This window comes from Odocoileus virginianus, chromosome 8 (genome assembly GCF_023699985.2).
Source record: "Odocoileus virginianus isolate 20LAN1187 ecotype Illinois chromosome 8, Ovbor_1.2, whole genome shotgun sequence".
NCBI classification, from domain to species: Eukaryota; Metazoa; Chordata; class Mammalia; order Artiodactyla; family Cervidae; genus Odocoileus; species Odocoileus virginianus.
In genome coordinates, this window is record NC_069681.1 from 56971178 (window position 1) to 56986658 (window position 15481).

At 39.1% G+C, this 15481-nt stretch overlaps 1 protein-coding gene across 7 annotated transcripts in view; it reads left to right on the forward strand.

Annotated features, from left to right (window-relative positions):
* Nucleotides 1–15481, forward strand: part of TBC1D4 (TBC1 domain family member 4) — a 244429-nt gene that overhangs the window by 155351 nt on the left and 73597 nt on the right. For all 7 annotated transcript variants that reach the window (XM_070471565.1, XM_070471564.1, XM_070471569.1 and 4 more), the window contains 3 exons: nt 1128–1217; nt 5105–5209; nt 15261–15393. In XM_070471565.1, the coding sequence (XP_070327666.1) occupies nt 1128–1217; nt 5105–5209; nt 15261–15393 (328 nt within the window). The remainder of the gene's footprint in view (nt 1–1127; nt 1218–5104; nt 5210–15260; nt 15394–15481) is intronic.

A 15481-nucleotide genomic window follows, 5' to 3' on the forward strand; every position in this document is an offset into this window, starting at 1 on the left:
AGAAGGAAATTGCACTGTGTACCTTGGTAAATAGTCCCAGGATGTAATATTTGCTTTATCAGAAGTTCGTGGTTGTTTTGTTCTGTTTTGTTCTTGATAACTCGAGGCATGTGATTAAAGTGTCTATAGTCTTTTCTTTGGTAATATATTAACTGAGTTTCCTCTCTTTCTTTAAAGATTTTTTTTTTATGTGAATGATTTTTAAAGTTTTTATTGAATTTGTTACAATATTCCTTCTGTTTTATGTTTTGGCTTTCTGGCTGCAAGGTGTGTGGTATCTTAGTTCCCCATCCAGGGAGCAAACCAGCATCCTCTGCATTAGAAGGTGAAATCTTAACCACTGGACAACCAGGGAAGTCCCCTGAGTTTCCTCTCTTGATTTGTTCTTTTTCTTAGCTAGCCAGAGTCCACGTTGTTAATTTTTTTCTAAATGGTTGTTTATTTAAAAAACTAAAAAAAATTATCTGCCAATTGCAAGTATATCTTTCTGTTGATCCTTTGTGAGAAAGTAAGATTTTAAATTCTAATTAAATAATTGGTATTTTTAGAAAACATAAAGTGAGGAGAGATTGCATTTTTTTTGAAAAGACAATTTTTAATTTGGAAAAAAATGGTTTATTTTAAATTAAGAGCAGCTTATTTCATGATTTCTAGATGAAAGGAAGAAATGTTTTCAGATGACTGATAACTGAGGTTGTAAATTTGATGGGGTTGGGCATTGACACTGTATATTCCTATACAGTCCATGGTTCCTATTCGGCCATGGAATTCTCCAGGCCAGAATACTGGAGTGGGTAGTTTTTCCCTTCTCCAGGGGATCTTCCCAACCCAGGGATCCAACCCAGGTCTCCTGCATTGCAGGTGGATTCTTTACCAGCGAGCCACAAGGGCACCCCCAAAATACTGGAGTGGGTAGCCTATCCCTTCTCCACTGGATCTTCCCAACACAGGAATCAAACCAGGGTCTCCTGCATTGTAGGCAGAATCTTTACCAGCTGAGCTACCGGGGAAGCCCATATATCCTGTATAGAGCATTTGAATCTGTATTATTAGTCAAATATTTAATTGTAAAGTAAAATATTAGGTTCTTGGTAAGTTGAAATTAATTGGAATGCTTTATTTTTAAGGTTGGACGGTTTGAGATTAACCTTATCAGTCCAGACACTAAATCAGTTGTGCTTGAGAAGAATTTTAAAGACATCTCTTCTTGTTCCCAGGTATGTATTGAAGTAGATTATAGTATTTGAGGAAACCAATTAAGGCTTGTTTCTCAATTAACCATAAAGTAACTGGGATTGAATCCCTTCAAATTTTATTTATTTTTTAAAAACTAATTTATTTTAATTGGAAGCTAATTACTTTACAATATTGTAGTGGTTTTTGCCAAGTGGATTTATCTTAAGAGTGTTCATGTGTTTGGGTCTCTGCCAGTAACAGAATCCTGTCCAGGTCTCTCAGTATCATAATATTTTGTCCTCACTGTCATCAACCCGGTCTCCTCGTGGCATCCCTTCATCAAAGGGGTGAGTGGAATTTTTGTGGTGGTGAGTTCTTTTGGAAATATCTTCTCAGTTAGTTTTCCTCAGAATCTTGGGCAGTGGGTTTTGGCATCACTGAGTCATGTTTGCTCTTTATACCGTAATAGGTAATGAAAGGAGAACTAGTACTTTCAAGTTTATTGATGTAAATGTTAAAGTTTGAAAAGAAGGTTTGTATGTGTATCATTGGCCTTTTACGTGTTGTTAATTCTTATACTGTGTATATGAAAGTTTTAAAAATAATCAATACAATTATATGTGGTTGAGGTCATATCAGGCATAAAGTAGTATTCTAAGTACCATAGTAATATAATAATTTAGTACAGCTATCCAAAAGTTAGAGCTGCCTAACTATATGGCAAACCTAGGAAGAACTTCTGAAGATGTTGGAATGGAGGGAGTATCTAAATCCGAATATGAGAAAGTTAAAAATGCAAGGATGCCTCTGAGGAGGTCCCTGGAATAGAGATGCAATAACTTATTTCCTAATAGGTGTACCTTAGATGTACCTTCAGGGTCTTGGATCTTGCCAAGGCCCTTTCCTACATTTTAATGTTGAAAATCAAGGCTGCTTATTTAAAAAAATTTTTTTTTGAATTTTTAAGTTAACACTGCCATAAGTAGGATGTTCAGATAGTCTTCTGTTGGAAAATGACAACCTTTTGTACATCTTGTTAATTACTCTCCTTAGACTCAGCTAATGTAGTTTCACTTCTAGTGTTTTATTTTAATATTTGTTCTATTATATGGAGACCTAAAATTATATTCTGAAGATAAAAGCTTTCTACTCTAATAATTGAGAAAGGCAGAATCTGACTCTAGGGTGAATATATTGAAAATTTCTAAATTCCTATTTAAGGGACAAAAAGTTTGGTAGAAAGATGATTCATTTTAACTGAAAAATAGTATTTACTAAGCATTCGTGTAACGACATGTTTCCTGGGGGGTCTTTGCATGATCGTAAAGCCTGTGAGGGTGGGTGTCTTATGCTGTAGGGCATCAGAGAATAAGATGTGTTAAGACAGAGCTTAATGCTTAGGTGTTCAATAAATGTTGAATGAATATTTCTGCAGGGCCTCAGGCCCAGTGTTGAGAGTTGTGTGCAAAGCTGTGTATTTCCTATTTCCCAGAGCAAGAGTCGCCATTGGAAAAGGCTGTGCGCCTCCCTAGCCCCACCCCAAGTCTTGCAGGAAGAAAACTAGCAATGCTCATTGAATGTTTAAGGGAAAAAAAAAGATTGAAAAAGAAGAAAACAAGAAGCAGCCAAACCAAATATATAAACTGGCAGTTCAAACAAGATTTTTCCTTTTTTTCTTTTTTTTTTTTTAAAGCAAGCTTTGTATTGACATTAAGCATTAAGAAAAAGAATTGACTGAAATGTGAGGAAATTTTGTGTAAAGGCCTTTGATCAGAATAATTGTCAGGTTAATCTCTGCCCCTCACTGCATGGCCAACTCCTATTACTTTTCCACAGAATTGCACTGATAGAATTGGCCACATTTGGGAACAGGCATACTTTTTAACACACGACATGACGTGACTTTTTGCGACCCCATGAACTGTAGCCTACCAGGCTCCTCACATGTACCCCTATGTAAGTTTCTTTCTTCAAACTCAGTAGGATTGGATTTTTGGCAAGCATGAGGAATAAGGGAGTGGTTTTCTTTACTGGAACATTGCCACTGCCTGAAAACTTGGTGAGCTGATGCGGTACTATGCATTTTTCCCATTTAATGCCAAGTTAGTCAAAGATTTTTTTTTTTCTTAAGATGATGCTATTTCTCCACTTTATTTTATTTATTTATTTGGTTTTGGCTTCACTGTGCAGGCATGTGGGATCTTAGTTCCCCAGTCAGGGATTGAACCCATGCCTCATGCAGTAGAAGCACAGATTCTTAACCTTGATCTCCTGGGAAGTCTCAGGTCAAAGAAATTCTATAATCATGAATGAGTTGTATCAGATGGTATTTACTTTCACCTCATGGACTGTATGTGAAAGTTGTACTGTGAAGAAAGCTGAGTGCTGAAAAATTGATGCCTTTGCACTGTGGTGTTGGAGAAGACTCTTGAGAGTCCCTTGGACTGCAAGGAGATCCAACCAGTCCATCCTAAAGGAGATCAGTCCTGGGTGTTCATTGGAAGGACTGATGCTGAAGCTGAAACTCCAATACTTTGGCCACCTCATGCGAAGAGTTGACTCATTGGAAAAGACCCTGATGCTGGGAGGGATTGGGAGCAGGAGGAGAAGGGGACGACAGAGGAGGAGATGGCTGGATGGCATCACCGACTTGATGGACATGAGTTTGAGTAAACTCCGGGAGTTGGTGATGGACAGGGAGGCCTGGTGTGCTGCGATTCATGGGGTAGCAAAGAGTCGGACACGACTGAGCGACTGAACTGAACTGAACATGGACTGTATAACTTCATTCCTCCTATTAACTTTTTATTTTTATAGAGTTGATTTCCTTTTTCCATATCCATTGGATGGTGAAGCTTATTAATACAAGAATTGTGGTTACTGTTTATCAAACATGCAAGGAACTAAGATGTTTCTTAGTTCTGAATCTCAAAAATTTCTGGGAATAGGTGCCATGACTACTATTTTATAATGAGAGGTGGAACTTCCAAGATACTTTTTATCAACACATCACAATATCTTATACCTAGTAAGTTGCTTGAACCGAGGTGGAAGCACAAATCTGATTCCAAAGCCTGTTTTCTTTTCCCTGTAATTTAAGTGATTGCAGGACAACTTTAAATTTTTGGTTTTCCTGACTTTTCAAAGTACCATGCTTTCTGTTAAAGAAACTAGGTGCTCAGTTCAGTTCAGTTCAGTTCAGTTGCTTAGTCGTGTCCGACTCTTTGTGACCCCATGGACTGCAGCACGCCAGGCCACAGGGTGTTACTGGCTGCTAATTGGTGTGTATGTAATTTAGGCTGATTGAAGTTCTCAAATGATTCAGAATTTTTCTTATAAAGTGTAACTGAGGTTAATTAGCCTGTGTTCAGAAAGTACAGATTGGTGAATTTGGATCACTGACATCTGCAGTAATTTCTTTAATGTATTCATCTTCTAACAGTTGTGACTTCTTGAATGTCTATAAATAGACAAATATTCTAGTAGTTCTAATGCATACTTTAGGGAATTGCATGCCATTTCAGTAGAGCATTGTCAGTTTTATGATTCTTAATCTCTAGTAAATAAGAACAGGGCTTATGATGAATCATCAGACTGCTTGCTCAATGATGACCAATAAATTGAAAACTCCATTACTGCCAAACACTCGGTAGTGGTTTTATTACAGGAGACAATGGATCGTGCCATCCTGTTTTTCCTTCTGTGGCCCCGAGTCACAGAGTGTTTGCCAGAAAGAAAGTAATCTGAGCTGGTTTCACCCTTTATTTTATGTATCAAAAGTCTGCCATATATGTTTGCTCTGCCATTATGTCCCCTACCACAGTGCTGTGAGGGAGATATTTATGAAAGTGTGAAAGCACAGAACTGTTTCCATAATGTTGGTTAAATGGACATAATCTTGTAAACAGCCCACTTCTTCCCTCTCCAGGGTATAAAGCATGTTGATCACTTTGGCTTTATTTGTCGGGAGTCTGCGGAGCCTGGACTGAGCCAGTATATCTGCTACGTGTTCCAATGTGCCAGTGAATCTCTGGTAAGTGGGGTCACTGCTGTCCACAGGCTCCTTCCCAAACCCCTGACTCATGGGAGACTCATCCCTGACAGACCCAAGCCTCACAGAATGGCCATCAGAGGAAAAAGCAGAGGGCAACCGGGAATGAGTTTCTGCTCTTTGAGGCAGAACCACAGTAGAAGAACAAAACCAGATTATCTTGGTAATTTTTCAGCCTAGATAATTTTATTGAGTTTAACAAATCCAGAAATACTACTGGGAGTATTTTTCAAAGGTGGTGGTTGCTCTTGTTCTGTCCCTGTCGTGTCTGACTCTTTTGAGTCCCCATTGACTGCAGCATGCCAGGCCTCCTTGTCCCTCACCATCTCCCGGAGTTTGCCCAAGTTCATGTCCATTGAATCAATGATGCCATCCAATCATCTCATCCTCTGCCACCCCCTTCTCCTTTTGCCTTTAATCTTTCCCAGCATCAGGGTCTTTTCCAATGAGTTGGCTATTTTTTTAAAAAGGTAGGAAAAGCCTGATCGTGGAAGAAGAGTGGTTACTTTTTCCATTGCTCATGTAAGAAGATAAAGAAGACCTTTTATCCTCTCAGTTGCTCTAACATCTCAGAGTAGATAATGCTTATTTCAACAGGGTAGACAATGATTTTGTTTTTTTCTCTGTATTTCATCAGCCCCTGTCCTCTTTATGGTCTGTTTTTAGCCTTGATTTTCTTTCTTTGGAATTTAGAAGCCAGTTTTTCTCTCCAGCATTCTCACTCCCTCACCCCACCCCTCTTTAATGGGAACAGTTAGAATTTTCGAAGAAATATGCAAGGCGAAGTTGGAAATGGTTCTGAGTGACTAAAAATATGTCAGTGTTTTCCCCTAAATTTTTTTTTTTACATATTCTTCCACTTGAGTTACCTCTCCTAACCATTTTAGCACAAATCTTTAGATGTATACATTACCATTCTTGGAAGCACAGCATTTATTAGACGTACGTCTTCCCCCTCGATTTTCCCCAGGGAAATACCACCACTTAAAACAGAGTAAGCCAGGCTGCATTCTCCTCATTTCCTTAATGCATGTTGCCATCCTCTTTGCTAACTCCTTTTTAAAACTTTTTGTTTTGTATTGGGATATAGCCGATTAACAACGTTGTGATAGTTTCAGATGAACAGCGAAGGAACCCAGCTATACATATACGTGTATCCTTGCTCTCCCAAACTCCCCTTTCTTCCAGGCTGCCATATAACATTGAGCAGAGTTCCCTGTGCTATACAACAGGACCTTGTTGGTCATCCAATTTAAATCTTCCCTAGTAACTCTTGCCTTCTGTGTTCCCAGCGTGGACACTGACTGAGTTGAGGAATAATGAAGAAATGGAGATGAATTGGTGCCAAGACACTTTCTGACTAGGAAATGTAGCACTCAACAGGTTTTACCCAAAAGGGATCCTTTTAAAGTTTTGTTCTCACTTTAGGCAATTAGCCATACCAATGAAAACCACATGTTGATATCCAAGTGGCCACTGTATTATATAGGTTTAGTTTAGGGCTTGGGATAGAAATTTAAGAGTTATTGTGTAAAGAATGATGATTTGATGAGCACGCAGGGGGAAGAAAAAGAGAGAAGGCTAAAGAGCGCCAAGGACACAATCCTGGAAAATACCAACTGAATAAGACTTAGGTTGAAAATGAGAATGTAGGGTAATCTTGCCCCCTTTCCCACCCATCCACTGCCCCACTTGCCCCTCTTCCTTCCTTCCTCAGTCCCTCCTCCTAAGACTGATTCTTCCTCCAGTGCAGATCCTTGCTCTCCTACCTTTCCAAAACCTGTCATAGTTTGTTTTGACTGTTCCATTTACACAACTTCCATATTTAGAAATCAGAATGCATCCTTTTGCACCATCTATATCCACCTGTTTACCAAATCCTACAAACCAGCCATCCCCGACCTTTTTGGCACCAGGGACTGGTTTCATGGGAGACAGTTTTTCATGGATGGAGGCTAGAATTGGTTTGGGGATAATTCTTTAAGGACCTTGTATCTGACAGGTGATATATGTATAATTATGACTGATTTTCATTGTTGTATGGCAGGAACCAACACAACATTGTAAAGCAATTTTCATCCAACTGAAAAAAAAAGGAAGGAGCATGCAATCTAGATCCCTCATCTGTAGTTCACAGTAGGGTTTGTGCTCCTATGAGAATCTCTTGCCACCACTGATCTGATAGGAGGCAGAACTCAGGCAGTAATGCGAGTGATGGGGGACAGCTGTAAATACAGATGAAGTTTTGCTCACTTGCCCACCATTCACCTGCTGCTGTGAGGTCCAGTTCCTACCAGGCCATGGACCGGTATTGGTCTGTGGCCCCACAGTTGGGGACCCTTGCTATAAACTCGAAGGTAGGATGTCCCTTATGTCCATCTCACTTTCCTTTTTCCCTCTGTCTGGTATCTAAGTCTGGACCTTCTTTAGAAAGATAATTGCCTTAGTGTCCTAACTAGTCTCCCTGCCACTGGTTTAACCTGTTATCTGTCTATATCCTACCTTATGTTGTAGTTTTTTTTCTCACAAAATTTTCTCACTAAGGACCAGTTTATGCCTCCTTATTAAGAGACAAAATCTACATGGTCTAGGATGGCAGAAGGGTCTACCTCATGCTTCCCCAGTTCCCGCAAAAGCTCTCCCTCTCACCACTGCGTCCTCCCACATGCTGTCGCCTGCGCTCAGCTGTCTCTAGGCCAGATTCCAGAGACTGCTGTGACTTCTGATGTGAGGTTGCGTTTATTTGGCTTGCTACTGAAGCAACAAATGGTTCATGCACAGGACACAAGAGATCAAGGAGATACGTGGGTGGTGCGGCTCGCAGAAGTGCTGCTGACATTCTGAGCTAACTGTTGGCTGCATGGAGTGAGGGGCCTGCCTGTCAGAGGAGGCCAGAGCCGGGGCTCACTGCTTTCATACCGTCAGGTGGGGAATGCAACTGTGCCAGCCTTGAGGGTCCACCCGGCTACTATACAAGGAGACGGTGTATGTGTTCTTTCTGTATCTGTTTTCACATTCTCTTCCTGCCTGCCTCATTGCATGGGAAGCAGGCCTCCTTTGTTCCGACTTGAGTCCCCTCCCCCTTCTTTTCTACTGTGTACTTTTTTAGGACCCTGTTTAAAGATAAATTCCTAGTAAGACCTTTTCTGACACCCTTTTCCAGGATTTGACCCATTTTCCTTGCTTTATTGTCAGTGCTTTTGCTATACCTTGTTCATAGATCTTTAATAGTTCCTGCAAATCCATTATCTTGTGTGTTTGTTCACATAACTTTCCACCCCACTGGATGGTGAATCCTACAAGGTTAGGCTGTCCTTACTGTTGTTGTATCCCCCAATAGTTTCTAGAAGAGCAGGGGCTTATTAAATGTATTTTTGAGTGATAGAGTGTGTTACTCTTAACTTCAGGTAATCTTTTTATAGGTGCTGGTTAATCTCTGATTAGGGCATCCTTAGTGGCTCATATTGTAAAGAGTCTGTCTGCAATGCAGGAGACCCAGGTTTGATCCCTGGGTCAGGAAGATCCCCTGGAGGAGGGCATGGCAACCCACTCCAGTATTCTTGCCTGGAGAATTCCATGGACAGAGGAGCCTGGTAGGCTACAGTCCATGGGGTCACAAAGAGTTGGACACGACTGAGCAGCTAACAAGAACAACAACAAATCTCTGGTTACTGGATAACCTCCACCAAGAGGAAACCTGTAAAACCTTCTGATTTCCAACCTCTTTTACAAGTTTTGTTTTGTTTGTATTTTTTAGTACTTTTATTTTTCCCTCACGTATGCAGGATGAATTTTCAGAACAGGGAGTCAGAGTCGAAAGACTAGGAACATGCTGCCTTTTTCCGTCTTGAGAAGTTCTGTGGCCCAGGCAACAGACGAGACTGGCTGAGAATGTCTTCATATTACATTGAAGTTGCATCAGAATATTAGTGCTGGCATCATTATTCTTAACAAGGGGCCTATGCTGGGATTTTTGAAATCCTTTTTACTTTTTTTATCAATAACCATCTTAACTGAATGGTGAGGCATCAGAATTGCAAGCTACAGGAAAAATTAAATGTAAATTTCCTGTATAAAGGAGGATGGTTCAAGCAGCTGACATGTAGAATAAAGCAGTCAAATATTATATCGGTCTAAGCAATGTTATGATTGATGTGGCTTGGTAGTTGTGAAAGACAAAATATTGCAAAACTGCACATGCTGACTTATCTACTCTGAGCACAGAGAATATGCAACTAGCTTTTTCTCTTATTTCTTTGTAGAGATTGTTATGAATTGATAAACAGTACAGTAAGTCCCACACATATGAGTTTCGTTTTGAGGGCGTGTTTGTAAGTCCAACTTGTTCCTAAGTCCAACAAAGTTAACCTATGTACCCAACAAGCACAATCGGCTATATGGTAATGTACTGTGATAGGTTTCTAATACTTTCCACACAAATAATACATAAAAAAAGACAAAGAACAATGAAGAAAACACTTTTTATCTTACAGTATGGTAGTACAGTACAATAGCTGGCACACAGGGGCTGGCATCGAGTGGACAGGCAAGAAGAGTTACTGTCTGGAGGAAGGAGGGGAGGTGGGAGATGGCAGAGCTGAAGGATGTCAGCAATAGGAGACGGAGGGCAAGCTGCAGTTTCATTCATGCCTGATGCTGATGGCACAGGTTCTGCCTCCTTGCTGGATTCAATTCCATCTACCCTCTTGAAAAAACAATCCAGACAATCCAGTGATGTCTGTGTAGTAGCTCTTTTTTTTCTCACCATAGATAACACAGTAACACTGGATTGCATCTCTCAACGGCTGCTGCAATCTTTGTGTACCGGTCTACATTTGGGTCCTGGGTCTCAAAAACGAACAGTGCCTCCTCAGATAAAGAAAATACCCTTGCCATTTCCGGTGTCATGAATCTCTTTGGTTCTTCAGTTACTTCTTCCTTTCGTCTTTGTCTTTCTTCTGGGCCTGCAGTTCTATCTGGTCTTCACTAGGTAGCTCCCCTTGTTGCTCACAACAGTATTGGGCAGTAAAGTACACAAAAGCAAAACCACTTGTGGAGGGTGGACACGTGTGACAGTGTACGCCAGGCGTGTGTGCTCACTGCACATGATTTGACATGTGAACGCATGTTCCTGTCTTTGAAAGTTCCCACGTTGAAGGGTTCCTGTCTAGGGGACTTACTGTATGGAGTTCAGATGGGTGCTGGAGGGTTCCTCGGGAAGTTTAGATGCTCTTCCCTCCCTCCTTCCCTTGCTTCCTCCTTCCCTCCCTTCCTTCTTTTGTAAAATAATGCAAAGCAAGTGGCTTAATCTTGTTTTACCACATTTGAGATTTCTGGAAAATAACATTTCTGCTTTCTCCAAAAGTGGTTTAAAAGGTATGAAAAAAATGGAAGTGACTACTGTTCATAGACAGAAAAAGTAGAACTCCTCAGATCCACAGATCCACACAACAGTATCCAGGGAAAGTAAAACTAGTAAAACGAAGCAACCCCCCCCAAAATCCACTTTACCAAGCCCCAGGCTTTGTGTGGAGTTAAGAGTGTAGATTTTCCCAGATAATTAGGCTAGATAATCTTTTGAAGTCCTTATATATTCTGTGATTCTCATTCTTAAATGCTATAGAGAACTTAAGTTTGGTAGGGAAATGTTTATGAGCACTATTTTCATTATGGAATTCCCCCTTAATATCATAAATTAGCTTTCTTTGTTCCATCTCATAATTTTCTCTGGAAATTTAATTTTCCTTGATGGTCACACTAAGTATACTTTCTTTTTTGTTCCATATGGTTGATTTCTCGTTACTCATTCCTTTACTGTTAACCTTTTAACACTTCCTAGGATTTTTTGTTGCTGCTGAATCTAAATTAAAACAATTAAGTTATTTGCAGTACTAATTTAACTCCCTAGAGTTTGAGCGAACTCAGGGAGTTGGTGATGGACAAGGAAACCTGGCGTGCTGCAATCCATGGGCTTGCAAAGAGTTGGACACGACTGAGTGACTGAACTGAAAGGAATTTAACTTCACAGTACTAATTTAACTTTTAGTTGTTCTGATACCATCATTGAATTTATAAACCATCTAAAAAATGGTAGATTAAAACAAACTAAAACACTTAAAATTTTAGAAGTAATATTTTAGTAATATTTGTGGCTGGGAGAAATCAATAGCTACTTTTCAGTCACCATTGAAATGATCTCATTTCATCTAGAAATGGATGAAAAAATCATGAAAGTTCAGTATTTCCATTGGACACCTTTTACATCACATTATTACCAAATAACAAATAATAAACCTACCTGAAAGTTAAACAGATGACTAACCCCTTCACTACCTTAAATAAATGAGAAACAAGAAAATAACTAATAAAAATAAATGGAAAAAAATATATATATTAAAAAAAAGAAAATAGTGAATATCTGTAAGTCATTGAAATTGCTTTTGAATACATAAGAAGGCAAATGAAATGAAAATGCAAAGTCACTAAAACATGTAGTACTTTTATTTTTGAGCATTAGAAATCTTTATTTTTTTAAATTATAGTATAAAAGCAGATTATGAATAATTCATTTTTATGCATAGAATGATATGAAATCATTGATAAGCTTTTTAAAAAGTTATGGTAAAACATAACTGACTAATCACTGGCTACTTGGTGCTTGAGCTGTCCTTTAAGCAATATCAGAAGAATAAAATGTCTTTTTAAATTTTTTATTGGAGGATAATTGCTTTACAATGTTTTGTTGATTTCTGCCATGCAACAATGTGAATCAACTATATATATACATATATCCCCTCCCTCTTGAATCTCACCCACATCCCACCCCTCTAGGTTGTCACAGAGCACCAGGCTGAGCTCTGTGTTATGTAGCAATTTCCCACTAGCTTTTTATTTTACTCATGATATTGTATCAGGTGTCGCTAATGATAAAGAACCCACCTGCTAGTGCAGGAGGTAAGAGACTTGGGTTTGATCCCTGGGTCAGGCAGATTCCCCTGGAGGAGAGCAAGGCAACGCACTCCAGTATTCTTGCCTAGAGAATCCCATGGACAGAGGGTCCTGGCAGGCTACAATCCATAGGGTCGCACAGAGTCAGACACGACTGAAGCAACTTAGCATGCATGCATGCATTGTATTTCAGTGCTACTCTCTCAGTTGTCCTACCTTCTCCTTCCCCCACTATGTCCAGATGAATGGATATAGAAGTTGTGGTACATATATACAGTGGAATATTACTCAGTCATAAAAAGGAGCAAATCTGAGTTAGTTGAACTGAGGTGGAAAAACCTAGAGTCTGTTATACAGAGTGAAGTAAGAGAAAAACAAATATTTTATATTAATGCATATATATGGAATCTAGGAAAATGGTACTGATGAACCCATTTGCAGGGCAGAAATAGAGATACAGAGAATGGACTTGTGGATAAAGTTTCTTTTTATTCCAGGTTCTTCATACACTCAGATGCAGCAGTGGAGTAACTCCTTTAAGTAATAACTTTTTTTAAAACCAGGCCATAAGGGAAGGGAGAAAAAGGTCTTTAAAAATGGCTTATGTGTGAGGGTTCTTTTTTCTTAACATCCTCTCCAACACTTGTTATTAAATATTTCTTATCTTTTGGGTAATAGCTATTCTGATATGTGTGTGAGGTGATATCTTAGTTGTGGTTTTGATTTGCATTTCCCTAAAAATTAGTAATGTTAAGCATCTTTTCACGTGCCTGTTAGCCTTTTGTTTTGGTAGAAATATAAATCGGTGCTGTCACTATGGAAAATAATATGGAGATTCCTCAAAAAATTAAGAATAGAATTACCATGTGGTCTAGCAATTCCATTTCTGGGTATTTATCTGAAAAAACTAAAAACACTAATTTGAAAAGATAGGCACCACTCTGTTCATTGTGGTATTATTTACGAGAGACAAGATATGGTATCAGTGGAAGTGCCCATCAATGGGTGAATGGATAAAGAAGATGTGATGTGTGTGTATATATAGACATGTATGTGCTATGCTTAGTTGCTCAGTCGTGTCTGACTCTTTGTGACCCTATGGACTGTGGCCTGCTAGGCTCCTCTCTCCATGAGATTTCCCAGGCAAGAATATTGCCATTTCCTTCTCCAGGGGATCTTCCCAATGCAGAGATAAAACCCAGGTCTCCTGCATTGCAGGTAGATTCTTTACCATCTGAGCCACCAGGGAATATATATATATATACACACATACATGTAATGGATTATTATTCAGCCATAGAAAAGCATGAAATCTTGCCATTAATGACAACATGACTGGACCTAGACCTTGAGGGTGTTATGCTATGAGAAATAAGTATGATTTCCCTCATATGCAGAGTATAAAAAATAAAACAAAAACAAACACATACACTCAAAGAACAGATTGGTGGTTCCCAGAGGGACCAGGGGTGGGAGGGAGAGCAGAATGGTAAAGGGGTCAACTGTATGGTGACAGATGGAAGTGAGACTTTGGTGCTAAGCGCACTGTGTAGACAGAAGTTGAATTAGATGTTGTACCATGAAACTTATATAATGTTATAAGCAAATTTACCTCAATAAAAACAGAACAAAACAAAGCATGGTTTATAAAGCATGTAAATGATTTTGAGTATCAGAGATAGTTTGGACGAGGCCCTGGTGCTTCACAGCTCCCCATGCAGGTTTTAGAACCCTCATTTCTACAGTGGGTGAGAATACTACACTTTACTCTGATGATTGTGCCACAGAGGAGGAAACCTGGCCTGAAGTTGGCTTAGCAATGCCTGGAGGATGAGTGTTGGGTGACCTCAAAGAGGCAACCAGGATCCAACTCCTTGACTAAGTCATTGGAAGAGCAAGGACGAAACAGGCTGGCAGTTTTCAAGCTCTTGACCTAGTGGTGAGACCCAGCTATTAGACAGGAAGATGTCAAAAGTTCTTAGTATCACAAATCAGAAGCAAAATGCTAGTAAATAGAAGCTGTAGAGAAAAGATAGGAGTTCTCATCACAAGGAAAAAAAAATTCTGTTTATTTAATCTTGCATCTATGTGAGATGATGACATTCACTAAACTTACTGTGATAACTATTTCATGATGCATGTAAGTCAAGTCATACTGTACATCTCAGACTCATACCGTGCTGCATATTGATTATATCTCAGTAGCACTCTAGGAAAAGAAACTTCAGCAGCCTTCAAAGAATTTCCCCAAGATTATTTTTTTAATTTTTAAAAAATATATTTATTTTTAATTGGAGGATGATTGCTTTACAATATTGTGCTGGTTTCTGCCATGCATCAGCATGAATTAGCCATAGGTGTACATATGTTTTCTCCCTCTTGAACCTCCCTCCCACTTACCATGTTATTTATTGAGCTCGTTTCTCCCCAGAACTTTGGTTAAACACATGTTCACTTGTTGTTGCAGTAAAAATAATCCAAAAGGATAAAGTCAACAAGATACCTATTAACACAAGTGAATGTTAAACTTACTTTGTTGCTCGGTATGTATTGCAGGCAGAACTTCCAAAGAGATCTTTATCTGATAAAGTACTTTAATTAAACAAAGACCCTAGATAACCAACAATGACCTCCTGTATAGTACAGGGAACTCTACTCAATATTTTTCGATAACCTATATGAGAAAAGAATCTGATAAAGAATGAATATATATATGTATAACTGAATCACTTTGCTGCTTCCTGAAACTAAACTAAATCAACTATAATTCTATAAAATTAAAAAAAAACAAAGTTCTGATTGACTATCATTTAACTGATAGCATAGTACTCAGTGGGATTCAAAAACAGCATTCAAATAACAGGTCAGTATTGTTGTATTATACACATTAAAATAGTCTTATTTCATCCAGTTTCCAATTTTATGTATAATTAATTGAAGGTCTAACTTCAAGACAATGTTTTTTCTCTATCATCAAAATTACATTATTAAGATTTAGTAGGCATCAACAAAGCCTCACATTGGGCTTTTAATATGTTACCCTGAAGGCAAATGATTGCAGACCTGGCCTCTGTTTTTCTTGTAGGTTGATGAGGTAATGCTGACTCTGAAGCAGGCTTTCAGCACGGCTGCTGCCCTGCAGAGTGCCAAGACCCAGATTAAGCTGTGTGAGGCCTGCCCCATGCACTCTTTGCATAAGCTCTGTGAAAGGATCGAAGGTACAGTATAAGTTGGCCTTGGCAGAGAGGAGTTTGCTTTGGCGTTGAGGAAGTGAGAAAGTTGCTACTGTCTTTGAATGCTTCTTTG